Source organism: Copadichromis virginalis, linkage group LG3, assembly GCF_057382275.1.
Source record: "Copadichromis virginalis isolate Kocher_CV1m ecotype Utaka linkage group LG3, C_Virginalis_male_GT1.1, whole genome shotgun sequence".
Taxonomy (NCBI): domain Eukaryota; kingdom Metazoa; phylum Chordata; class Actinopteri; order Cichliformes; family Cichlidae; genus Copadichromis; species Copadichromis virginalis.
In genome coordinates this window covers 30,783,083-30,805,623 of record NC_140620.1, presented here as the reverse complement: position 1 = coordinate 30,805,623, position 22,541 = coordinate 30,783,083, and the positions used below count along the sequence as shown (strand labels likewise).

At 41.8% G+C, this 22,541-nt stretch overlaps 1 protein-coding gene across 2 annotated transcripts in view; it reads right to left on the bottom strand.

Annotated features, from left to right (window-relative positions):
- Positions 1 to 22,541, bottom strand: part of exoc6b (exocyst complex component 6B) — a 129,593-nt gene that overhangs the window by 100,323 nt on the left and 6,729 nt on the right. For both annotated transcript variants that reach the window (XM_085450662.1, XM_085450663.1), the window contains exons 2-6: positions 7,554 to 7,719; positions 7,412 to 7,459; positions 7,226 to 7,316; positions 6,445 to 6,490; positions 5,496 to 5,700 (exon numbers count right to left, since the gene is read on the bottom strand). In XM_085450662.1, coding sequence (XP_085306788.1) covers positions 5,496 to 5,700; positions 6,445 to 6,490; positions 7,226 to 7,316; positions 7,412 to 7,459; positions 7,554 to 7,719 — 556 coding nt within the window. The remainder of the gene's footprint in view (positions 1 to 5,495; positions 5,701 to 6,444; positions 6,491 to 7,225; positions 7,317 to 7,411; positions 7,460 to 7,553; positions 7,720 to 22,541) is intronic.

Below are 22,541 nucleotides of genomic sequence, written 5' to 3'. Positions count from 1 at the left end.
GGGGTTGGGGACCCCTGCCCTAAACTGTCATCAGACAAAAGCGACTTCGCTGACTTGTATCGCTTCTCACCTGTCAAACTGACAGTTGAGGTAAACGGTGGACTGAAAGCCTAAACTCACTCCCAGAGATTTTGGAAGTTTTTTGAAGGTAAAAGCATAAAGTACAGCAAAAATATTTAATTGTCGCATACCCTTTGTCACATTTGACAAAATTTCAGACTCCTCTACGCACTCGTTTTTCCCCACTCCTGATTTTGTATGACATGCGATTGAGAGGGATACACCGTGTAAACCCTCTCTTTACAAGGGCTTCCAGCGAGGGAAGCCCTTCCAGCATCATGCAAAGCTACTCTACAAGATTTAAATCAATCTCTGGTGTAAACAGCGACTGGACTGGGATGCAACTCAGTATTCTTCTTCCTCCAAACACGACGAGTTGAGTTTATACCAAAAAGTTCTACTTTGGTTTCATCTGACCACATGACATTCTCCCAATCCTCTGCTGTATCATCCATGTGCTCTCTGGCAAACTTCAGACGGGCCTGGACATGCACTGGCTTCAGCAGCGGAACACGTCTGGCACTGCGGGATTTGATTCCCTGCCGTTGTAGTGTGTTAGTGATGGTGACCTTTGTTACTTTGGTCCCAGCTCTCTGCAGGTCATTCACCAGGTCCCCCCGTGTGGTTCTGGGATCTTTGCTCACCGTTCTCATGATCATTTTGACCCCACGGGATGAGATCTTGCGTGGAGCCCCAGATCGAGGGAGATTATCAGTGGTCTTGTATGTCTTCCATTTTCTGATGATTGCTCCCACAGTTGATTTTTTCACACCAAGCTGCTTGCCTATTGTAGATTCACTCTTCCCAGTCTGGTGCAGGTCTACAATACTTTTCCTGGTGTCCTTCGAAAGCTCTTTGGTCTTGGCCATGGCGGAGTTTGGAGTCTGACTGTTTGAGGCTGTGGACAGGTGTCTTTTATACAGATGATGAGTTCAAACAGGTGCCATTCATACAGGTAACGAGTGGGGGACAGAAAAGCTTCTTACAGAAGACGTTACAGGTCTGTGAGAGCCAGAGATTTTCCTTGTTTGAGGTGACCAAATACTTATTTTCCACCCTGATTTACGAATAAATTCTTTACAAATCCTACCATGTGAATTCATGGATTTTTTTTCACATTCTGTCTCTCACAGTTGAAGTGTACCTCTGGTGCAAATTACTGACCTCTGTCATCATTTTAAGTGGGGGAACTTGCACAATCGGTGGCTGACTAAATACTTTTTTGCCCCACTGTATTTATAGAACTCCAGGCTTCAGTGAAACGGCTTCCCTGAAGGCGTGCTTTTTGTAATGAAATACCAATTTTTTGTCCCATCTTCCTCACTCTCTCGTCACCTTCCTGTCGTCTTTTTTGGCTCTCAGCATCCTTCTGCTACTCTTTTTCAGATATCTCCCTTACCTCTTCATCTCCTCCTAACTTCTACATCTTTTTTCCTGCCCCTCATCCATCATAATCCCTCCCGATAATTCCCCAGTTTCCTCTTCTTGTTTCTATACATCTAAACCCCCCCACCCCACCCCCCGCAACTTTATTCTTCTTTAACCATCTTCTACTTTTTTCTTTGATCCTCCCTCTTCTTCTTCTTTCCTCTTCCTCCACTTCCATGGGCATGTGGCAGCAGACAATAGCTCCATTGTAAGCCATTTGCACTCCTCAATCTCCTCCACCTCTTCTTTCCCCCCAGATCTATTTATTTTCACATCCTTGGTTGAGGGAGTTGTAACGACGGCCGGGTAGAGAGCTGGAGCTAATTTGGAACAGAGCGCAGCAGAGAGACACACTGTCTGAGGGAGAAAGAGATGGAGTGACAGAAAAAATGGAAGCAGAACAAGAAGAAAGAGTGAAGGAGAGACAGAGGAGGAAAGGAAGGGAAGGAAGGGAAGAACGTCTACTTTGCTTGTGCACATTCAGTCCCAAACACACACACACACACAGTTACAACCGAGGGTGTGTGTGTTCAGAGCCAAACATTTGATACAACAACATAATCCCAGTATCAGTATCAGTTCTGCTGGACTGCTGGGGTTTCCATAATCTTCCTTGTAATTAGTGGTTAGGGGAGTAAGTGGTTAGCTTCTTCAGTGACTGCAAGTGGATTTTCTACGCCAGTGACTCTCAAATTGTGGTCCAAGGACCCCCCACCCAAAGGTCACTGAAGGGTTGTTAGCGTGCAGATGTTATAAATGGGGACTGCTTGTGCGTGATCATAATTTCTATTTAATGTCCATCACCTCCTTCCTCAGAGAGAAAATAAATACTTTCTCCCACAAAGATGTGACAAATTGAAGGAAAACTACTATAAAAGGTTCTTTGTGAAGTGCTGGATCAACAGCAACATCTTTCCACAGCGATGGCAGCTGTCTAAAAGGTCACTCTGAAAACTCAAGTGAAGTTCAAATAGTTTGGAAATCCTCAGACCATGCACTGACCCCTGTGACCTGCTCTGGGTGTTTGTTGTTGTTTTTTTCTAGATGGTAACCTTTAAAACTAACTGCCAACCAGAAGCAGCAAGATTATGAAGCGAGATCCTCTAGTGACATCTAGAGGACAAAAAAACTAAACAATGCATGTTAACTTTTCCCCCCCGGGGGGGCTTCAAACTACCACCTAATACATGCACAGTAAGGTGTCTGTAAAACAATTTGAACATCTGATAGCTTCTCGCCTGTAGGAAATGTTTAACAAACTCTCTGAATCTTTTTTTCTTCCCAATAAGAAGCAAATATAGCCTGCCTGAGTGCATGAACCTTCTCATGTAATTTAAAGTCAAATACTTTTATAACACAACTTTATTCTTCTAGTGATTGTTGTGAAAAAAATGCTTTCAGCTTCATCTGCTGTTCTTCTCATCCAAGAGGCTTCTTCCCTTCTTAACATACTGACTGCCCCCTGTGCTACCACTCGTCCATTCAGTAGACTCACCTATGGCATCAATTCGTAAAGCTCACTGGTATTCACAGTCTGATTCTTTTGGACACTAGCCACAGGTCGAGGCCATAAAACGTAGATGACAGGTTAATCTGCAGCTTTGCTTTGAATTTCAGCTCTCGCTTCACCACAACTGGCTGATAAAGCAAACACTGCACCTTACTTCCCTCACTCCTGAACAAGACCCAGAGATGCTTTTCAGCAAAAACTATTCAGCAAATCATTCCCAACCCAGCTGAGCCAAGCCAAGGGATGTAATCCATCCAGCGTGTCCTGGGTCTACTCTGGACCCAAGTAACCAGCAGAAAACCAAAAGCTGGGTGCCATTGACTGATCTTCGGTAAAAATGGCATTTATCTTTGAGATCGTAGAGAACTTAGATTTACTATATAATATTACATTTACTGTTGAATTGAAATACATCTGTGGGTATCTGTATTTAAGTTGCAGGTTGATTGAACGGCTGCTGCTTTGGATGGGCCGGCAGAAGAGCGGTGCACCACTGCTCAATGTCCCAAAGCACCAGCACTAATGAGGGAAGTAATTATTAGAATGTAAAACAGAAGCAAATGTGCAGCGTGCTTTACTCTGAGCCTCCATCCACTCGTACATCTGTCGTGAACCACTCCTTCATCATTCCCATCCCTTCATCCTGCACTTCCATGGAACAACATTCCCCAAATAATGGAAGCCCGCAAATAAACAAGGAGGCCTTCACTCTGAGCTACGGATACCACAAGAGAACATAAAACACACAGACATATATAACTTCCTTATCCTTGAAGAAAAAAACAACAACAATGAGGTAAGTGGAGAAAAGCTGCACACACATCTTTGTGTGTGCATGTGTGCGTGCATGTGTGCGTGCATGTGTGCGTGCATGTGTGCGTGCATGTTCCTTGACAAGCCAACGTACTTGCTTACTGGCAGTGGAACCACAGAGCAACACGCGCACGCACAGAGGCTGCTTCCAATTATCAGACAGAAAAGATGAACAACAAAAATCAGTTGTAGGATGAAGTCAGTTAGACAGGCAGTAACATACAGTCTTCATCAAAGACACCAAACGACGTTACACAGCAGGCGCGTAAAATCTGTGAAATGTTAAGAACATTCATATTTTTGGACTTCCCTACCCTTAATGCAGCCGCTCACACCGACCGCATACTGTCACAGGATAAATATAGTTTTTTCCCCATCAAGTTAGATTTTTTCTGATTTTCACGTGTGAATAAAAAGATCTGACCAATCAGATCAGTGCATTTGGCAACAGCTGCATTCATAGCATGCAGTGCTGAATGTACGACGATGTGAAAATACTATTTTACCTCAGATACACAGCTAGATGCTGCTCCGGGTCAATCGGCTCTCTGAAATCCTTTCTGTGCCTCCTTAGACGTGATCAGTGTGTATGTAACAAGTTCACATCTAGAAAAACTCGTGTTATTTCTTCACAATATACCCTGTGGGTAAAGGCCTAAACCACATTTTATTCAAATTTCTAGCAGTTTGCACCATGTGAAACTTTTGCTACCCACGTTTGCTCTTTTGACTAAGTAAATGATTTATAACCTAAAAACTGAGCCTTAACCATCAAACAGGTCTTGACATTCAAAGCCTATTTCAAGGTGAAGACAGGCTGAATGTCCTCACTTTGCCAAAAAGATCTTGAAAAGCAGAGTTCTGTCCACTTGTGGCACATTGCTGTGCTCTGTTGTTAGCTCCAATATCTCCTGAGCACCAGATAAAGCCAGAAGATTAAGTTAAGGTTTAAAAATGGTCCTCAAAAACACACCTGATACAAACCCTAACCTCTGAAAACAATTGTTGAAAGTGTCACCTTTTATATTATGTAACTCGAAAACGGAAGCAGATCTCTAAAATATGATGAATATAGGCAGATGTATTACCCCTGTTTCACTCATTCCAGGGGTAATCCAAGAACACACACGGCTCCTGTACTCACCTTTACAACATTTATCTGTGTGAATCTTGAACTTTAAGATGTCAAACTGACTGTTCCATCAGTTTAATAATGATAAAAACTCCAAGAAAGGGTCAATCCATCACAACCCACAGGGCGCTACCATCACAGCAGAGTGAAGGTCTCTGGCACAGTTCAGAACCCACTAACAAAACACATCTAGTTTGTGGCTGTTTGGCTGCTGTAATACAGTTTTCTGCTCTTCTCTCTGTATAAGTAGACGTATCCCTAATAAGGTCCTCTCAGTCAAAAGGCCACACCCACCTGTAGTTTAAATCTTTTGTTTGGGAGGGGCAGCCAATTAGAATGAAGTTGGAAAAGAGAAACAGAGCTGAGGATCTGCACCGAGGCCCAGAACGAGATAAATGAGGATTGCTTTGAACTGTAAATCACGCAAAGCTACTCTAACACAGTGCAAGAATAAACTCACAGAGCCACATTTAGTAAATCTGTCATCTCCTGTGAATGAGAGCATGTCAGCTGAACTTTCTCAGCCCAAAGTGTTTCTGGGTGCTTGTGTACCTGTTTCATGGCAGTCTGGCCTATCTTATCCGAGTGTTTCCGAATGCTCTCCAGGAAGTCTCTCAGCTGTGACATGGCCGTGTCGCGGATCTGTATCCTCAGTTTGGGGATGTTTTCAGCCATGATGGAGCAGAACCGGTACTGACCCGCTTTGGGAAGACACGTCTGTTCCAGCTGTTCTAACGTTCGCAGCGCGGGGTAGTACCTACAGAGACAAAGCATTTGGAAAAGTGCAGTCAGCTTGTTTGTTCAGTCACTCAGTGAGCTGGTTTGAAAGTTCAGGATGAAGTCTGACTCGTCTCAAGCCAAACGTTGTTTTTTTCAGCTTTCACGCCTGAACGCAGCTAATCTGGTTTCGTTTTGAACATGTTAATTTCCACTTGCAAAACTGACAGACACACAGATGCATGACCAAAAAACACCCAACAACCTAGGAGTGCTCGCACACACAGAGAAATAAACACACTCCGATACACCTCACGGAGATTTGGCAGCACAGAAATCCCCCAGACACTTCAGCCCACTTCACTCCACTGCATCGCTCAAACACAGGCTCTCCCTCTCGAGGAGCGTTCGCTTTTGGCTGACCTCCTCCTGCTCTCTGAGAGCCCAGCAGCCGCGGGACAGGGAGACGGGGAAAAATACACAAACAAAATGACAAATTTATGACCAGCCAAGACTCCTATCTAGAGGCAGCCCGAGGACAGAGAAGGGGAAGAAAGAAGCAGAGAAATTGTCTCAGCTGCTCAAGGAAGTGCTCTGGCTCCATCTTGTGGCTGCCAGCAAGCAAACATCTACATGATCCAAGAAGGATGTGAAGTTATACAGATATGTACCATACAGTAGTAGCTCTGACCAAACAGCAGTGTTCCCCACACTTGGAATGAGAACAGCACGACACCTTTAGAAAATATATTCACATCAACAAAGAAAAAGACTCGATGATTACCGTTTGGCCTTCATCTGCTCCTGAAGTCTGCTGTACATCTCAAGAACTGGAAGGAAAGAAGGAAAAAAACAGTAATTAGTCCGAGAAAGGAAACTCGTGCTCAATCACCCCGGGAAGGAAATCTCAGGAAATTGATTGCATCCATTCAAATGTAGCATCATCCTTACATTCACTCCTGAAAAATAGGTTTCACAACTCCGACAGTAAGGCCACATCAGTGCCAATAACAATGAAGTCATAACTGGAAGTAAAGACTTGGCAGAGTGGTTTTTATTTTTCCAAAAAGAGCTTTCAAACAGTTGCCTCTACATTTCAACTGTGTATCTCTGAGCTCCATTAAATTGGCAGCAAAAACTGACACAATCGTGCACTTGGGGTTACAACTCTGCTGCGGTGCCAGCAGATGTGACATCATTATCACCACACGCTGCCAGTATATGTGCGTTTGTATATGTGCATATGGGAGAAACTTGAAAACACTAGAACAAAACTTCCTGTTGTGCTCAGGGCACGACTCCTGTGTTAAACCAAACCTCATATGTGCACGTGAAACCAAAGCAGGGGAGCGCATCTTTTGTCATTTGTAGCTGGGGCTGCAAAGCCATTTGCTCCCCTCGTTTTGGGTGAGACCTAGGAAACCCACACATTTTCACCCGACCTAATGTATGTGCAGAAATTTCAAGTATGTTTACTGCCTCAAAACGATGATTAATCTTCTAAAACAATAATAAACAGAGCAGATACAATAAAGGGGGATTCACACTGAGTGTTTGGGTGTTACCTGGTAGACAGTGCGTCAGTTTGTCTATCGTGGTGGCGATGTTTCTCTGTTGCACCCGACACTGTCTGAGCTCCTCCATGGAGGTGGTGAGCTAAATAGCAGGAGGAAGAGGTGACGAGAGCAACATCAGTGAGGATGTAAGCAGAAGCCTGCAGGACTTCTCTGTGTGAACCTGTGAGCTTTTACCTCTTTGCCATTTTCCTGAAGATGCCCGTTAGTCTCAGTCACCTGACTCTGAGAGACACAAAGGAGGAAGACATTAATTCAGATGCTTTACAGTCAAGCTCGCCATCGTACCTGTGGCGCAGACCTCACCGGCACGCCTTACCTTCAACTTCTGCGCCTCTCCTCGCACTTTCAGCAGCTCTGTGATGGAGTCCACGAACCCCTGGAAGTGATGGTTGCACATCTTCTCGATCTCTCGGTCATGGTTCCTGATCCGAGCATCCAGCTTCTCCATGAACAGGCCATGCTCCTGACCATCGTACACCGACCTGAAGACGAACAAGAAGAAAAGAAAGAGAAGACTGCTGGTAAAAAATATTCTGTTTATTTATTTTTAAAGTCATTTAAGTCATTTTAAATTCTAAGAGTACTTTTATTTAGGACCAACAGTGACACAAAACTTTGTTTTTTAATAATCCTCCTCCTCCTGTAACCTGCTCCCTGAAGGAGTCACCACAGCAGATCGTCTGCCTCCATCTCACCCTATCCCCACCATCCTCCTGTCACACTAACCCTCTGCATGTCCTCCTTCACTACAGTCATGAATCTTCTATCCAAAGCATAGCTCCACCTCTCTCCACAGAGACTCCTGCCTGACCTCATCTGTCAGACTTTTCATCATCACTGCAAACAAGGAGGAGCTGAGAGCTGATCCCTAATGTAATTGTATCCCCACCTTAAACCCATGTAACACACCACTGTATTGTATAACGGAAAATGAAATGGGATAGTCAATAGTAAGGGAAAGTCTACTAATACAGATGGAGTTACATAGAATTAAATAGAAACTCACATTTTAGCTGAATTGATTTATCTCTAAATGTATTTTTGGTATTATTCTCAATTAATTTAAATAATTCATTTACCTGATTCTTTATGTTTTGCAGTATTGTCATTCATACATTTTTTGTGGCTTCACTGATCCCAAGAAATCAGGTGCTCAGGTCACATGATGTTGGAGATCAACTAAACACATCATCATAGTGTTTATCAGACTCGCCATGAGGGCGCTCACCTACACAGCACAGTGCAGGCAGCAGAGCAGCTGAATTTACAAAGAAACACAAACCTGATAAAACCTGGAAGAGGTTTTACACACACACACACACACACACACACACACACACACACACACACACACACACACCAGGGCTCTAGAGTGCGACCAATGGTGGGACTAAAAAAAAAAAAAATCCTAGGTCGCACCGGTGTGACCAGCAGCTGTTCGAGTCTTTGTGTGGTCAACAACATTACACCCCTATCGTGGTCTAAACCAATCAGAGATAGTCAGGGGCGGGAACTCTGATTGGCCGTGTTCCAGATATTCCTGTAGTCCTTCGTGTGTACGTTTGAAAGTGCAGGTGGATAGAGGGAGGTGAGTAGCTTGAATAAAGCGATATCGCTTCATTAAATCCTGAATAGACTTTTAAATATGTATTTTGCCAGAATCTCAGGTTAAAGCTCACAAAACAACTTCAACAACCACCAAACAGCAAATGAGAGAGCAGGAAAACGGATTCCACACAAAGACGCGTCAGAATCAGCTTTCTTTTTCTCGGCTTTCTCACCCTACGGAAACGCCGTCGGGGCTGAGAGCCGACAGCTCACTGATTCTGATGCGTCGGGTCCGCGCTGTGTTTACGTCTTTTTTGCGCTACATTCTGAGCTGCAGGTTTTGTCTCTCTCCAACAAAAATTCACTGAACCAGCAGCAAAAGAAGCAGCAAACTACACTTCACATTTGATAACATCATCATGAATTCCCTCTTACTTTTGCTGTTTTGATAAAAATCACACTTCCTGCACAGCTCTCTCTCTCTCTGTACATCAAGAACAGTTTCCCGTCTCAAATCTGTTTTCCACATTATTCATTCGCTTATTACCCACCAGTCTACCGTTGTTTACAGTGCTGTCAGCTGCTGTCTATTTTTTTAATATATACCTCAAATGACCTCTGACAGGAAAGCCTGTTCTGCTTTTCAGTACTGAAGAAATTTAAACTTTTAAAAATTATGCAAAATTGCAGAATATTTTTAAGGTTATCTGCTATAAAAAGTCAGGCCAGGAAAATCTGCTGTTTATCTCGTGTTTTTCTGACACAAAGGCATCTGCTGTGATGCTCACACCGCTGATGAAGTCTCACATGTATCAGTACTGATAAGTGATTCGAATTATAATATTTCTGACTGAGGCAAAATTGAATCGAATCAGCAAACAGGTCATCAGGAGGCAGAGATGATGATTAAGTTTAACATCGTCTACAATACTACCACAGAGTGCCAACGCACTTTCTCAGTAACGTATCTTTCTTGTAGAACTTTGCTCCTAATAAAGAACTTTAACTAACAATCTTGTTAACACAATCATTTACAATGATTATCTTTATGAACAGCAATAAATAAAATCCAAAAAGAAGCAAGCATCCTGTTTGAGAATCCCTTATTGAGGCTTAAAATTGATCTTAAATGTGTTTTTAAGAATCTGTTTCTCCCCGATGCTCATCAGGAAAAGGCCCTGTTGCCATGAGCAATGCTATTTTTTACATCAATGACCAGATCATTTATATCCCCTATCAAATCCTCCTCCAAAGCAGGTCCAACCAATGAATAACCTTCATAACATGTCGAACCCACAGTTAAATCTGAAGTTAGCTCACCAAGCCTGAAAGCTTCAAGCGTGCACTATTTCTTCCCTCTGTCTCTTTTGATCTGAAAACGAATTAATCCTAAACCTGCCAACCTTTATCGGCTATGATAGCATTCAGGAAAGAATCAAAGCATTAACCGTGCACAGGTTACTGCTTCTTCTAAAAGAAGAACAGTAAAGAAAACAACTGCATCTCCTCTAAATCTCCAGTAGAGGTCGCTTGTAATCCATCATTCACAGCTGGGTTTGACCATAGCAGCTTCCAGTTCACCGCATTGCTCCAGGGCTTATGGGCAGTCTGTGCTGTGATTTTTAGCTCAAACAGTCAATACTGATAAATTCTCCTCATATGCATAAAATCTTTTAATCAATAAAAAAAAACGACACTAATGTGGGCAGTTTGCTTAATGTACTGACCGAATATATTTCTTCTGTCTTTGGACTGCTGGTCAAACAAAAACAAAACTAATAACTGCATGTTTTCTATTTTATTCCCATGTGTGATTGTTGGGAAACTTTGCAGCTTCACTGTGCAAACTGCATATTTTCCACTTAACATACTTGGATATTCACTCTAGAAAAATGTGCCCCTGATTATACTCATTATTGAAGATCACACAGCTATTAAACGTTAACTACTCAGAGTTTTCCTACAGTCAAAGCAGTTCAGCTCAAATGTTGCTTTCAGCTCACTACAAACTAAAGTGGTGCTGGCAGTGACACAGGAGGATTAATAAAGCAAAATACCTCTTATCCACACTTTGTTTTCCCCTGTAAAGGCAGGGCGCACAGCATGGAAGGCTCCAAAGACAAAGAGTTGGGCTGCATGCTGTGATCATTTCATTAACATGAAAATCCTGAAAATTTTTGCAAGATTTACATGATGACGTACTTATCCTGAAAGTCTGGGACAATGCTGATGTTTAAATCACAGGCTGTAAATAAAAGATGACCATAGCCAGGGGTGCACATAAGTCAAAATAAAAATAAAAAACGCGCACCAGATAAGAAGTTGTAACGCGCGTTTGCGTACATAAGATTTTCTGGAGGAGGACAGACATTTGTTTAGAACTCTTGAAGATGTCGAAGAAGCTCCTTTAAGCAATTACTTTGGACATTTCTTTGGAGGTGGAGGAACACCAAAGGAGTCGGAACCGCAAAAGAAGCGCGTATTCTTGGAAAAGTGGTTGCAGGAGGTGAGCTGGCTTCTAACAAATGATGAACGCACAGAGATGTGGTGCAGAATATGCCGTGAAAATCCCACTCTAGCGGACAACTTCTTATCTGGTGCGCAGTTTTTTTTTTGACAGCACATGCACAACTGTGGACCACTTATGTAAACCCCAGACCATAGCTCTCAGGTCTTATAAGTGGATGAAATCTACATCCTCTCTAATGTTCAAGAGGGGGCAATTTTTGTTCATGCCCTACCTGGCCTGCTGGCTAAACTTTGCTAGATCCGCCCCTGCACAGTTACCAGCTGTCAGCTACGTAGAAAAAGATCCTGGTGTAGAAAGTAATATTAAATAAATTGTAGCAACAGCTTATCAAGCGTAAACGTGCTGCTGTTGTTCAACTGCTGGTTTCCTCTTTCTGGCGCAATGTGGGCGATAAACAAACAAAAGAGACGGACTCGCGACAGAAAAGCCGATCAGCTGATCATTGATCAGTTTCATGATTGAAGTAGCAGCAGGAGAGAGAGAGAGAGAATGAGAGGCTACATATATCAGTTGTGAAGCTTAACATGGCAATGCTTCACAAACATTCAGAGATGAACTTACACACTTGCTTTACTTCTCTAGGGTAACTTTCTCAGAGATTAAAAGCCGGTTTGGAAGCACGTAGCGAGGCTCCAAATGCTCAACCAGACCGCCGACAGGTCTCGCACGCCACAGCCGCTCTATCACGTGATGCATACTCTTCCACCGTGCTAAGGTTATGAGCTGGGTTATGCTATGTCTGAAGTTTTGTGAGGTGCTTTTCTGATAGTTAATGTATACGATTTCCGATCCAGTAATTTAGGTCAGACCGATACATAAGATCAGATCGGTCCATCTATAATAAGAACACAAAGTTTCAGTGAGCATCATCATGTCATGAGACACTTTATAAAGCAACCCGTTAGGTACTAAATCGCTGCCATCTATAATTCATCATTAATGTTACGATATATATAAGTTTAGTATCTTCTTCATTTTACATGCTTATACTGAACAAAAAACGACATTAACAAATTTGTTATGTTAATTGCAATGCAATTAAAAATAAGAAAAAGTAATTTATTGATCTAACAACAAAAGAGAAGGAATGGAAATTTAGCCATTTCAGAATCAACAAAGTAAAAGAGAATTTTTACAAAAGACACAAAAGGAACTATAAATGTTAAAATGAAAAGTGACTCTGACAGTGAAGAAAGGGAACCTGGCATGTTTGATGGAGATTTAGCGCAGCTGTTCAATTCAGAAACAGAGGCTGAGGACTTCAGTGGGTTTGATTGATGACGATTAAGATTATGATGGTGGTAAAATAAATGTGAAAACCAAACTCAGTTATGCTCCCGCGCTATTTTTAAATACGCACACTTGTATGCTTGTGTGTGTTGTTGTTGTAAGGCGGACGTGGTAGAGGACACCATGAGAACATTAAAGGGGGAAGTGTGGGCGTAGATTGTATATAAAACCCGCGCCCTATAATCAGGTGCGCCTTGTGTGTGTGTCAAATACAGTAATGGCACACATAACTGAGACTGCGCCTTTGAGTAGGGTGCGTCTTATGGTCGTGAAAATACGGTATAAATGTTAAAATGAAAAGAGCAGATGATTACGATCTGTTGTGCAGTATTATATTATAAAAAGTTAATGCATAAGGTATGAAAGACTTCCTCTATCCATCCTTGGGGCAACTGTTAATACAGATTTTTGGCAGATATTTCAATGAGTTTGAGCCAAAAATAAATAAATAAATACTCAGATTACTGCCAGGAAAGCAGCAAATGTGTGCCTTTTCTTCCTGTAGGTCAGTCAGTACTAGAGATGGACCGATCCGATATTACGTAACGGTATCGGTCCGATACTGACCTAAATTACTGGATCGGATATCGGAGAAAAATAAAAAATGTAATCCGATCCATTAAATATCACGAAAGCACCTCACAAAACTTGCAACACGCCGTAACTCACCTCAGAACGTTAGCACGTCGCAGCAGTATGCATCACATGATAGAGCGGCTGTGGCATGCGGGACCTGTCGGTGGTCTGGATAGCATTTGGAGCTTCGCTAGCAACCCGGCATTTCATCTCCGACAAAGTTATCCAGAGAGAAGTAAAGCAAGTGTGTAAGTCCATCTCTGAATGTTTGTAAAGCATTCCTGCGTTAAGCTTAACAAGCGACTGCCTCTCCTGCTGCTACTTCAATCATGAAACTGCTTAATGATCAGCTGATCGGCTTTTCTGTCGCGAGTCCGTCTCTCTTGTTTGCTTTTTGGCCCACTTTGCACCAGAAAGAGGAAACCAGCGGCTGAACAACAGCAGCACGTTTAAGCTTGATAAGCTGTTGTTAGAATTTATTTAATATTTCTTTCTACACCAGGATCTTTTTCTACGTAGCTGACGGCTGGTAACTGTGCAGGGGCGGATCTAGCAAAGTTTAGCCAGGGGGGCCGATAGGGCATGAACAGGGAAAAGGGGGCACAAAGACATACTTTTCTTTCTTATTCTCATTTAAAATGTCGAGCTTTTAATAAATAATTATCTGAATCTTACACCCAAAGTTTTAATTTGATGTAAAATGAATAGAAGTCAATTACTGTATATAGTAACTATTAAGTCTAATATATATACCCTAGTAAGCTATAGTACTTTTTCCTTTGGGAAGGTACCATCTGTGCAGTCTGCAATTTTGTTGAAGAAAGATGTTGAATCTATTTAATATTTCTTGAAAAATAATTGATTTCTGTGCATTTTTTTTTTTTCACACTGCATCAAATTAAGGTTGATTACGTCGATTAAGCATCATGAGGTGGAGCGTGAGGGGTGGTTCCCTATTTTTTATTTATTTATGTTTGTTGTTGCTGGGAGTTGGAACCCTATTAGTTAGGTTGCTTAATATTTATGCTAAGTACTCTTTAAAATACCAGAATAGGGAGGATGGTGTAGGTTTAAGTTTATTAGATTGATCAGTATTGCTGAACTATGAAATATTTTTTTTTGCATACAGGTATAACAGAATAGCTTTAGTGTAGTTGTTGTTTTAAACTTGAGTATGAACTTATACAAAATGCAGCAAGATATTTAAAAAAAAACAAACAATTTTGTTGATTAAAAAACACTATATCGGATTCATATCGGTATCGGCAGATATCCAAATTTATGATATCGGTATAAAAATAAAAAAGTGGTATCGTGCCATCTCTAGTCAGTACATGTCTAGCTTACATTTTATACAATCTAACTACAGCCTGCAACAAACCACACAAAACCATAAAACTGGATTCATAGATTTAAAATGAAGCACGCCTCCATTCGCCCGACCTCAAGAGGACAGATGTAGAAAAATCTCATGTTATTTCTGTGTAATAATGAACACAGCACTTCCTGTGTTTTTTCCCCTTCCTGAAGCAGCACACACACACACACACACACACACACACACACACACCTACCTGTGTACAGCTAACAATCCCCCCTCCTTCCTCCTGCAGACCAGGAAATGCCCAGCATGTACAGCAGGGTCTGATGTCACTAACTGCTTTCTTTAGATGCACTCATACAAACATAATAAAGCCCTGCCTTTGGCAAACACTTAGGCAAACTGCCGCCTGCTAATGAAACCAGAGCAGAAAACAAAGTACAAACAAGGGCAGTGATAAATAAACAGACTGCTGAGGGTAGATGCAGTCGGAAGGGAGGACATTGGTCCACTCCTAGTTTTTCTACCTTGGGGATGAGGAAAATCCCTTCGGTCTTTCATCTCTATAACTCACATATTTGTTTTTCCTCAGTGCTTTGGGGGGAGGCAGTTCACAAGAACTATAACACAAGCCACAGCAGCATGTGCCCTTTTTTTGGTGGCAATAGTGGAAAGTTTTCACTTCATGTTATGGTGAATTCTCCAAACAATGGCTGGTTTCCTGTGTGTACAAACTAAGATTAGCATGTTAGCACATCTGCAGTGCCTGGTAAGAGTCTCTCACTCACTCAGTGCCTGGTGGTGTCTGCTATTGAGCAAGGGGAGAGGACATGCTGCTTAGTTTTGCTCCTTGTCAGCTCAAAAATGCACAATAAAAGTTCCAATATTGGCAATGATAAACCGCCGAAGTCACCGGTTCATCAACATCAACAAAAAAGTTAATTTTCTCTGTATTTCTTTGTGTAGAAATATTTGATTTTCACCTCTTTAGATCCCTTCAGAAAAGGAAAACTGGACACTTCCAACATGATAAGCTTCTAAAACCACTTAAAACATTCAAATACTGGCTACTTTTACATTACATAGTTCTCATAGGACAATTTAAGTGATCCTTTTTTAATCTACTCTGACCATCACAGTTAACAGCTCAAAACGACACTACCACCATAACCTGTGATGGAGGAAACAAGTACTACTTCATTTTTCGGTGTAATCTGATAGAGCGCAGCACGTCTAACACTTCCCTCTAAATCGTTCGGGGCTTGAGTGTATGTGTCCACATTACTGTGCATCCTGATATCTTCAGTATTTTCATGTATTTGTGATGACATGACGTTAAGATCTTGCGATGGCCAGGCTCCATCTCTGTTACGCCGCTTCCTTTATCTGTGACAGATATCCATAAATGCTCTGATGTAATTCATTTCAGTGCATGAAGGGTCAGAGCTAGTCTTGAGGCTTCCGCAGGTCTGTTAGTGATGTTTCACTACAAAGCAATGTAGTGATTAGAAGCAAGGATTCAATATAATCTATGGTGTGATTGCTCTCTCGCTCTCTCACACACACACACACACACACCTACCTGTTTGGGCCACTGACTGTGTTTCCCAAACACACTGGCTGTAATGGACCCTCAATAATGAGCAGCACAGCTCTTTTCACATTAAAAACAACAGACGTGCTTTTACCGCCCGTGTGGACAGTTTTACTCAGCAACACCACCACATAAATTAGGAGGCCATTTTAAAAATAAAAAATAAAAAAAATCAGCTGTCTGTGCATTCATGTGAAAAACATTTCACAGGTTTCTATGCATAAACTGAGTCCATGTTTGCTGCTGTTACAGGAACTAAGTGGGTGCTAATCAGATGTACTTGATTAACTGATGAAAGTGTAAGCACCTCTTTAAAGGCTGAAGTTTTGGTAGTTTACTGGTTTGGAGCATTCAGCTGTGTTAACAACACCGCAGTCTTCTCAGGAGTGGATTTCATTGGAAATTCAGCCAAAGGCCAGACTGTGCAATGCTCAGAGAGACTGCAACAAACCCAAGAGCTAAGAACAAATAGCTCATACCAGCTGTCAAGCACAGTGGTGGAGGGGTGTTGATTTGGCCTTGTTCTGCAGCCACAGGACCTGAACAGTCTGAGTAGTTACTGAGCTGACCATGAACTCCTCTGTCTAACAAAGTATCCTAGGGTCAAATGTGAGGCTGTTTGTTGTTCCTGCAACAGTACAATGACCCCCAAGCACAGCAGCAAATCTACATGAGAACGGCTGAAAAAGAAGAATCAAGGTGAAGGAGTGAAATGCTGTGATGGGACCTTATGAGAGCTGTGCATAAATTAATGCCTGCCTGCACAGAGTCCTGTGAAAACTCACTGCACTGTATGCAGATAAAATGCCAGCTGTGTAGAAAAAATTGAGATTTCTTGTAACCTTTGCTGCGACATGGGCTCTCTCTCTTTCTAACAGCACTACCTGCAGAATGAAGGGTGTCGTCAGCATGAAGGCAAAACAGCACACTAGAGCAGGGCGATATGGCCAAAAATATTTATCACGATATATATTTGAAAATTTGCGATAACGATATAACTGACGATATAATTGATGCGAGACAAAATACAACTCCACAACTTTACTAGCGCAAAAAGACAACCTTCCATTTATTTTCACTTAAACAAGAAGCTGGTTTTTATGTACATTAAAGCTTTATAAAAATGTAACAGTGCAAATGCAAATTCCTTGCTGAAAGTTTAACCAAAAGGCATTTCCAGTAGAAATGGGCTGACATATCCTGAGCATAACCATGTATAATATCCACTGAAGTTAAAAAGAGGTGCTTTGCAACATTAAACTGCAGTGAGCAGTACGCATTTTTCGGACCATAAGGTGCACGGGATTATAAGGCACATTAAGCGAAACAAAGCAGTCAGATAAATCAAACTTTATTAAACTCATTCTTCTTGCTTCCTCCAAATCTGTACCATTGATTCATTAATGTTGAATTCTCTGGCAGCTGCTCTATTCCCATGTTGTTGCAGTATATTAATGACTAACCTCGTATTGTGGATGGATTATCTCAGTTGTTCTCCTGACTGAAGTTTGGTCCGTTTACAGCATCCTGCCATGCGATTGCATTTGTCTCTAACCATGAAGAACCTTCACGTTAACTTTTATAAGTGGAAAAGTGTTAGTGTTCGTCCTCCAGCTTCACTGTTTATGTTATGCTAACATAGCTGTGTCACTAGCGATCACGTAGCACATCATTATATAGCAGCTAGCCCAACTTCAGTAACCCTACAAACGTCACTGCTGTTTAGTTTCCTGTCTTCATTTATGTTGGAAGTGATAGCAGAGCTGTACGTTTGAATTTTTCCAGAAATCTCTCAGTCAGAACATGCTATATCATGCTTAGGTAACTAGCGAAACTAGCGAGCTAACTTCCGCTAGCTTCCTGCTAACTTCTAACTCCGTTAAATGTAATAAATTTTGTTTTCATGGATGCCTGGAAATTAAACTTCATAGTTACACCTGGTAAAGCAGCAATGCTGATCGTTTTTATTAAAGATGAAAGAGTTTAGACAGTTTTTAACTCTAAGTGATGCTGCAGTGTTCGTTTGACCTGAAGAATACGGAGTTTAGGACCCAGATTACTCCCAGATTTAAGAGCATCTTAGTCCGACAAATACGACAATAACGACGGCCGCTTGCATGTTCTGCAAAAAATTTGTGCTTTGTTGTGTATCTGACGGACAAACACCAAACCAGTTCCACATCACTGAAGTTGCACCATTTTTACAAACCAATTCTGGTTCATCTGTTTCACTCAAGAATCGGCCATGTGCGTATGAAAACAAAGGCACTGCACATGCACGTTTTACTCATATTCTATCGCGATATTTCATTTTCCTATCGTTGCCTAACATTATACCGGTATTACCGTGAACGGTATAATATGGCCCAGCCCTACAGCACACCACATTTAGTTATTCAGTTATTAAATGACTTACTAATAGTTTTTAAATACAAATCAACTCATACATTAGTCTACATTCTTCTAAATTAAGCTATAGGGCGATCTATTGGCTTAGGGAGCTCAGTGAAGTAAAAATGTTACGTTGAGCCATTGTAAGTGGAAATTGACAATTAAATTAATCCTATAATGTTAAAAATACTGTAACATATCACATGCAGGTTAATATGCATTTGCTGCTGCATCAGAGAAACCATTACCCATTACAGTATGAAGAGATGAGGGCTGCTCATATAGATGCAAATTATAAGAGGCGTACGCAGAGTGAAAACAAGCTCACAATAAAGACGGGGGTAAGGGAAGCTGTGGTTCCCAAAGCGTAAAAGTTTGGTAGAAGTTCAACAAAGCTGCTCTCAGTTATGACATCATTGTGAACAGCTGCTCTGTGTGTGTGTGTGTGTGTGTGTGTCTTCTATCCAAGGATCTTTGGAGAGGAGTTTGCTGACTGCTCGACAGCTAGCTAAATAGGATCTTAACCCACTTAAGACGTGCAGCAAACCCCTGATTGTGTGTGTGTGTGTGTGTTTCAAGTGCAGAATGATGACTCAGCAGGGTGTGTGGGGATCGGTGTGTACATGATCTAACAAGCTTGTGGTGGGTTCCTCCCACTCTTCTCTGACTAGTTGAACCCTTGAGACGGAGACTTTCTCAGAGTGTGTTAGTTTTCAGTGGAAGACGTTAGTGAGGACACAGAAAACAAACAGATGACCAAGAACGTCTCCTCCAGAGAGCTTTCACTCCTTCCCAGTATGAACTACAAGCCACACAATAGTGTTCAGTGCCTCTTTTCCACACACAGCTTTTATTTGGGCGGGCTGCCCAGGTATACCAACACTGGCCCAGGGTACGTTTGGTGACTCATTTTTCCTTCTTTTTTCTCATTTCCCCATCTGCAGTCGATTAACTGGTGTTCCTCATATTTCGAAAGCTCAGTTGCTGCAGCTGCAGCTAGCTGTGACCCTCTCTAGAGCACACATGGCCAAAAGACGACCATCTTAATCTGACTTCTGACCATGAAAGAGTCATTCCATCTTAAGTGACCATGGCCTTCTGCTCAACCATCTCACATGATCTCAGATTAATTATGTTAGTAAACACTAAACCTACTTTGTGACAATAAACAACAGTGTGAATATCAGATGCTCGTCCTCCCATGGACAGACTTAAATATCATCAGGGCTTTGTCCAGTGATAATCTGACACAGATGGCTTACAGTATCTGCTGGCATTGTGTTAAATTAATAAGCTGTGTTCCTCTTTGTGAGGAACAGACTGGCAACCATTTATTTTTATGTATACAAGGTTAACATGAGGTTTGACTTAAACAGTTTTCCTAAATGTTTAAAATAAAACAAAAATGCAAAGAACTTTTATTTTAGTAAAATAATAAATGAGAACAGGACGAAAATAATTAAAAACATTACTGAAATTCTTCTTCAAAATAAAAGCTGCTGGTGAAGTCAGACCGAAGCTGCTGACAGTCTCCTGTTTGAAACCGGTGCACTGCTGCCAATGAGTGGCCTTGCAAATGAACAGTTTTCATCACAACACCTCGAATGAGCATCATTGCAGATTTTATTTTAGCCCAACACCAACACAGCTGAGCCAAATGTCGTTTGGCGCTGTAGTTTAACATGCGGCTCATGCAGTCTCATGGCTGAACATCCAGCACAAAGACTGAGCCTCTCTGTCATATTTGAAACAAACACCTGCAGCCCAATAAGGAAAAAGCATTTTCCATGACTTTACAGTAGGAAAACCACAAAATGAGCACATGCGTAAAGGTTCCCTGTCATTAATGGGTAAATCTGACAAACCTCCCCGCCGGCATGCTGTTAAACACAGGGTGGAGCTCAGCACACATACACGACTTTTTAAAAGCCTCTTCAGCTCAGGAGGAGCTGGACAACTCTCAGATGCACTCAGCTGTTTCTGAAGAAATAAACATGAGCAATGCAACCTCCACGGGCATTGAACGCACAAAAAAATCTGCAGAAATCCAAGCTCAATATTCTCAGCTGACGCAGACAGAAACTTAAGACTTAAATTGACTGCTGTGCTATTTAATCTGTTTATATGAGCTTCTGATAATCTGAACAGATTCAATGAGTAACAACAATGAACCTGAACAAACTTTTATGAAAAAACACAGACAAAAGAACAAAAAAGCTGTTATTCAATGTGTGTGTGTGTGTGTGTGTGTGTGTGTGTGTGTGTGTGTGTGTGTGTGTGTGCGTGTGTGTGCGCGCAATGTCTAATGCGACGGTCATTGCATTAGAGAAGAGGTCTGTCATGATACAGCAGCACTTCTACACAATGTCACTCATTCATTACCCTCACTTTAACCTTTTCATAGCCAGCGCTGTTCTTGCCCGTCTGTGTTTATGCAAGTTGTAAAGCAAGAGTGCATCCCAGCATAACTGCCTTTTAGCAAGGCAGGAAATCCCTCACTGAACAAATATGCAGTTGGTGCATAAAGCCATTTGCAGACATTTAAATACGGCTAAAATTCAGCTGAACATCATTATAGTGTTGATGTCATTTTCTGTAAATCTGATACTAATTTAACCAACAGCAATGTAGGGGAAAAAATTCAACACAAGCACAAATTAGATCAGGGAACATTGTTTTTTTTTATAAAAATAAATAAATAAATCTATCAATAAATGAAACTTAATCTGGACTTTGGTACGGTGATAATGACCTTTTCCCAGGTGCCAAAGTGACATCTTTAAATCTGTTCTGGCTAACAGACAGACATCAACAGTGAAAGTGATGGAAACGTTCCTGTCACTACCCGATCCGTACCGGAAACCCGATCGGTACCCCGCATGCGCGAAAGGTTTCTACTTCCGGTCGTAGCGTTTTACGATAGTTATGGGTCAGAGTATCTGTTAAGATGTTAAGAATAACAAGTATATCTTAAAATGTTTGCAATAATGAAGCATTTCAGTACAATGTAGACAAAAACGAAAAATAAAAAGAAAGTTACGGATCAGGACTCTCCGATCCTTACTGCGCATGTGTAAAGTCTGACCGTACAAATCGGGTCTACCCGATCCGTACCGCGCATGTGCAGATGTTTTCTTCTTCTTCTGTTCGTTTAATGGCAGTTTACTCCCCAGTGTACGAGGATACCGCCACCTGCTGACCGAGCGAATAAACCCTATTATAAACTGATTTATCGTCATTACAAACGTGTGTTAAATCTGATTTAGCGATAGTCGAGTGTGTTTATGCTTGTCTGTGAGGAGAGGATTGTTGGAATAGTGATGATGATGTGCGCTATCACTGTCAATTGTCAGTAAACACTTCATCTGGCTGATGAATCTACACGTGAGATATTACAAAGTCTGCATTATTAACTCTGTAATTAGGCGCCATTCTTCTTATTTTACGGCGCTGTTGCTCAATCGGGGGATGCTCTCTGTTGAGGAGAAAAGCATGAATTTCTTTGTATACGGATTATCCATTATCCATTGTTAAATGTCCCGGGCAGTCGAAAAGGAGGCAGAGCTGTTGAGAAATGCTAGGAGCTAACTGGGCGCTAACCGCATCATTCAAATATATTGAATGTCGCAAAGAGAGGAAGTGACGTAAGATTTGCGCATGCGGGGTACCGATCGGGTTTCCGGTACGGATCGGGTAGTGACAGTTCCTCTGTAACAATCACAAAGTCCCTGAGGGGGATGTTTTCACGCATCAGCACAGAGAGTGACAGCCTAACAGTCACAGAAATCTCTCGGGGTTTCCACCAGCACACAGCAAGCCCGCAGCGCCAAGCAGCTTTCTTTTAAAGCTACACTTGTTTTTAAGCTACAATTTAATGTGAAAATAGTTGGACAGTTCACCAGTGACATCTTTAAAACGTAAACACTCTCTAGGAAAACAGCAAGGTGACATAAGTGCGCTCTACCCTCAAGTATAGCAGGAGAAAGTTCACTGATGTCGGACAAGAGGGTCTGGCTTGGTGTGGGACCTTTAGGCTTTTCTACACTTAACTCAT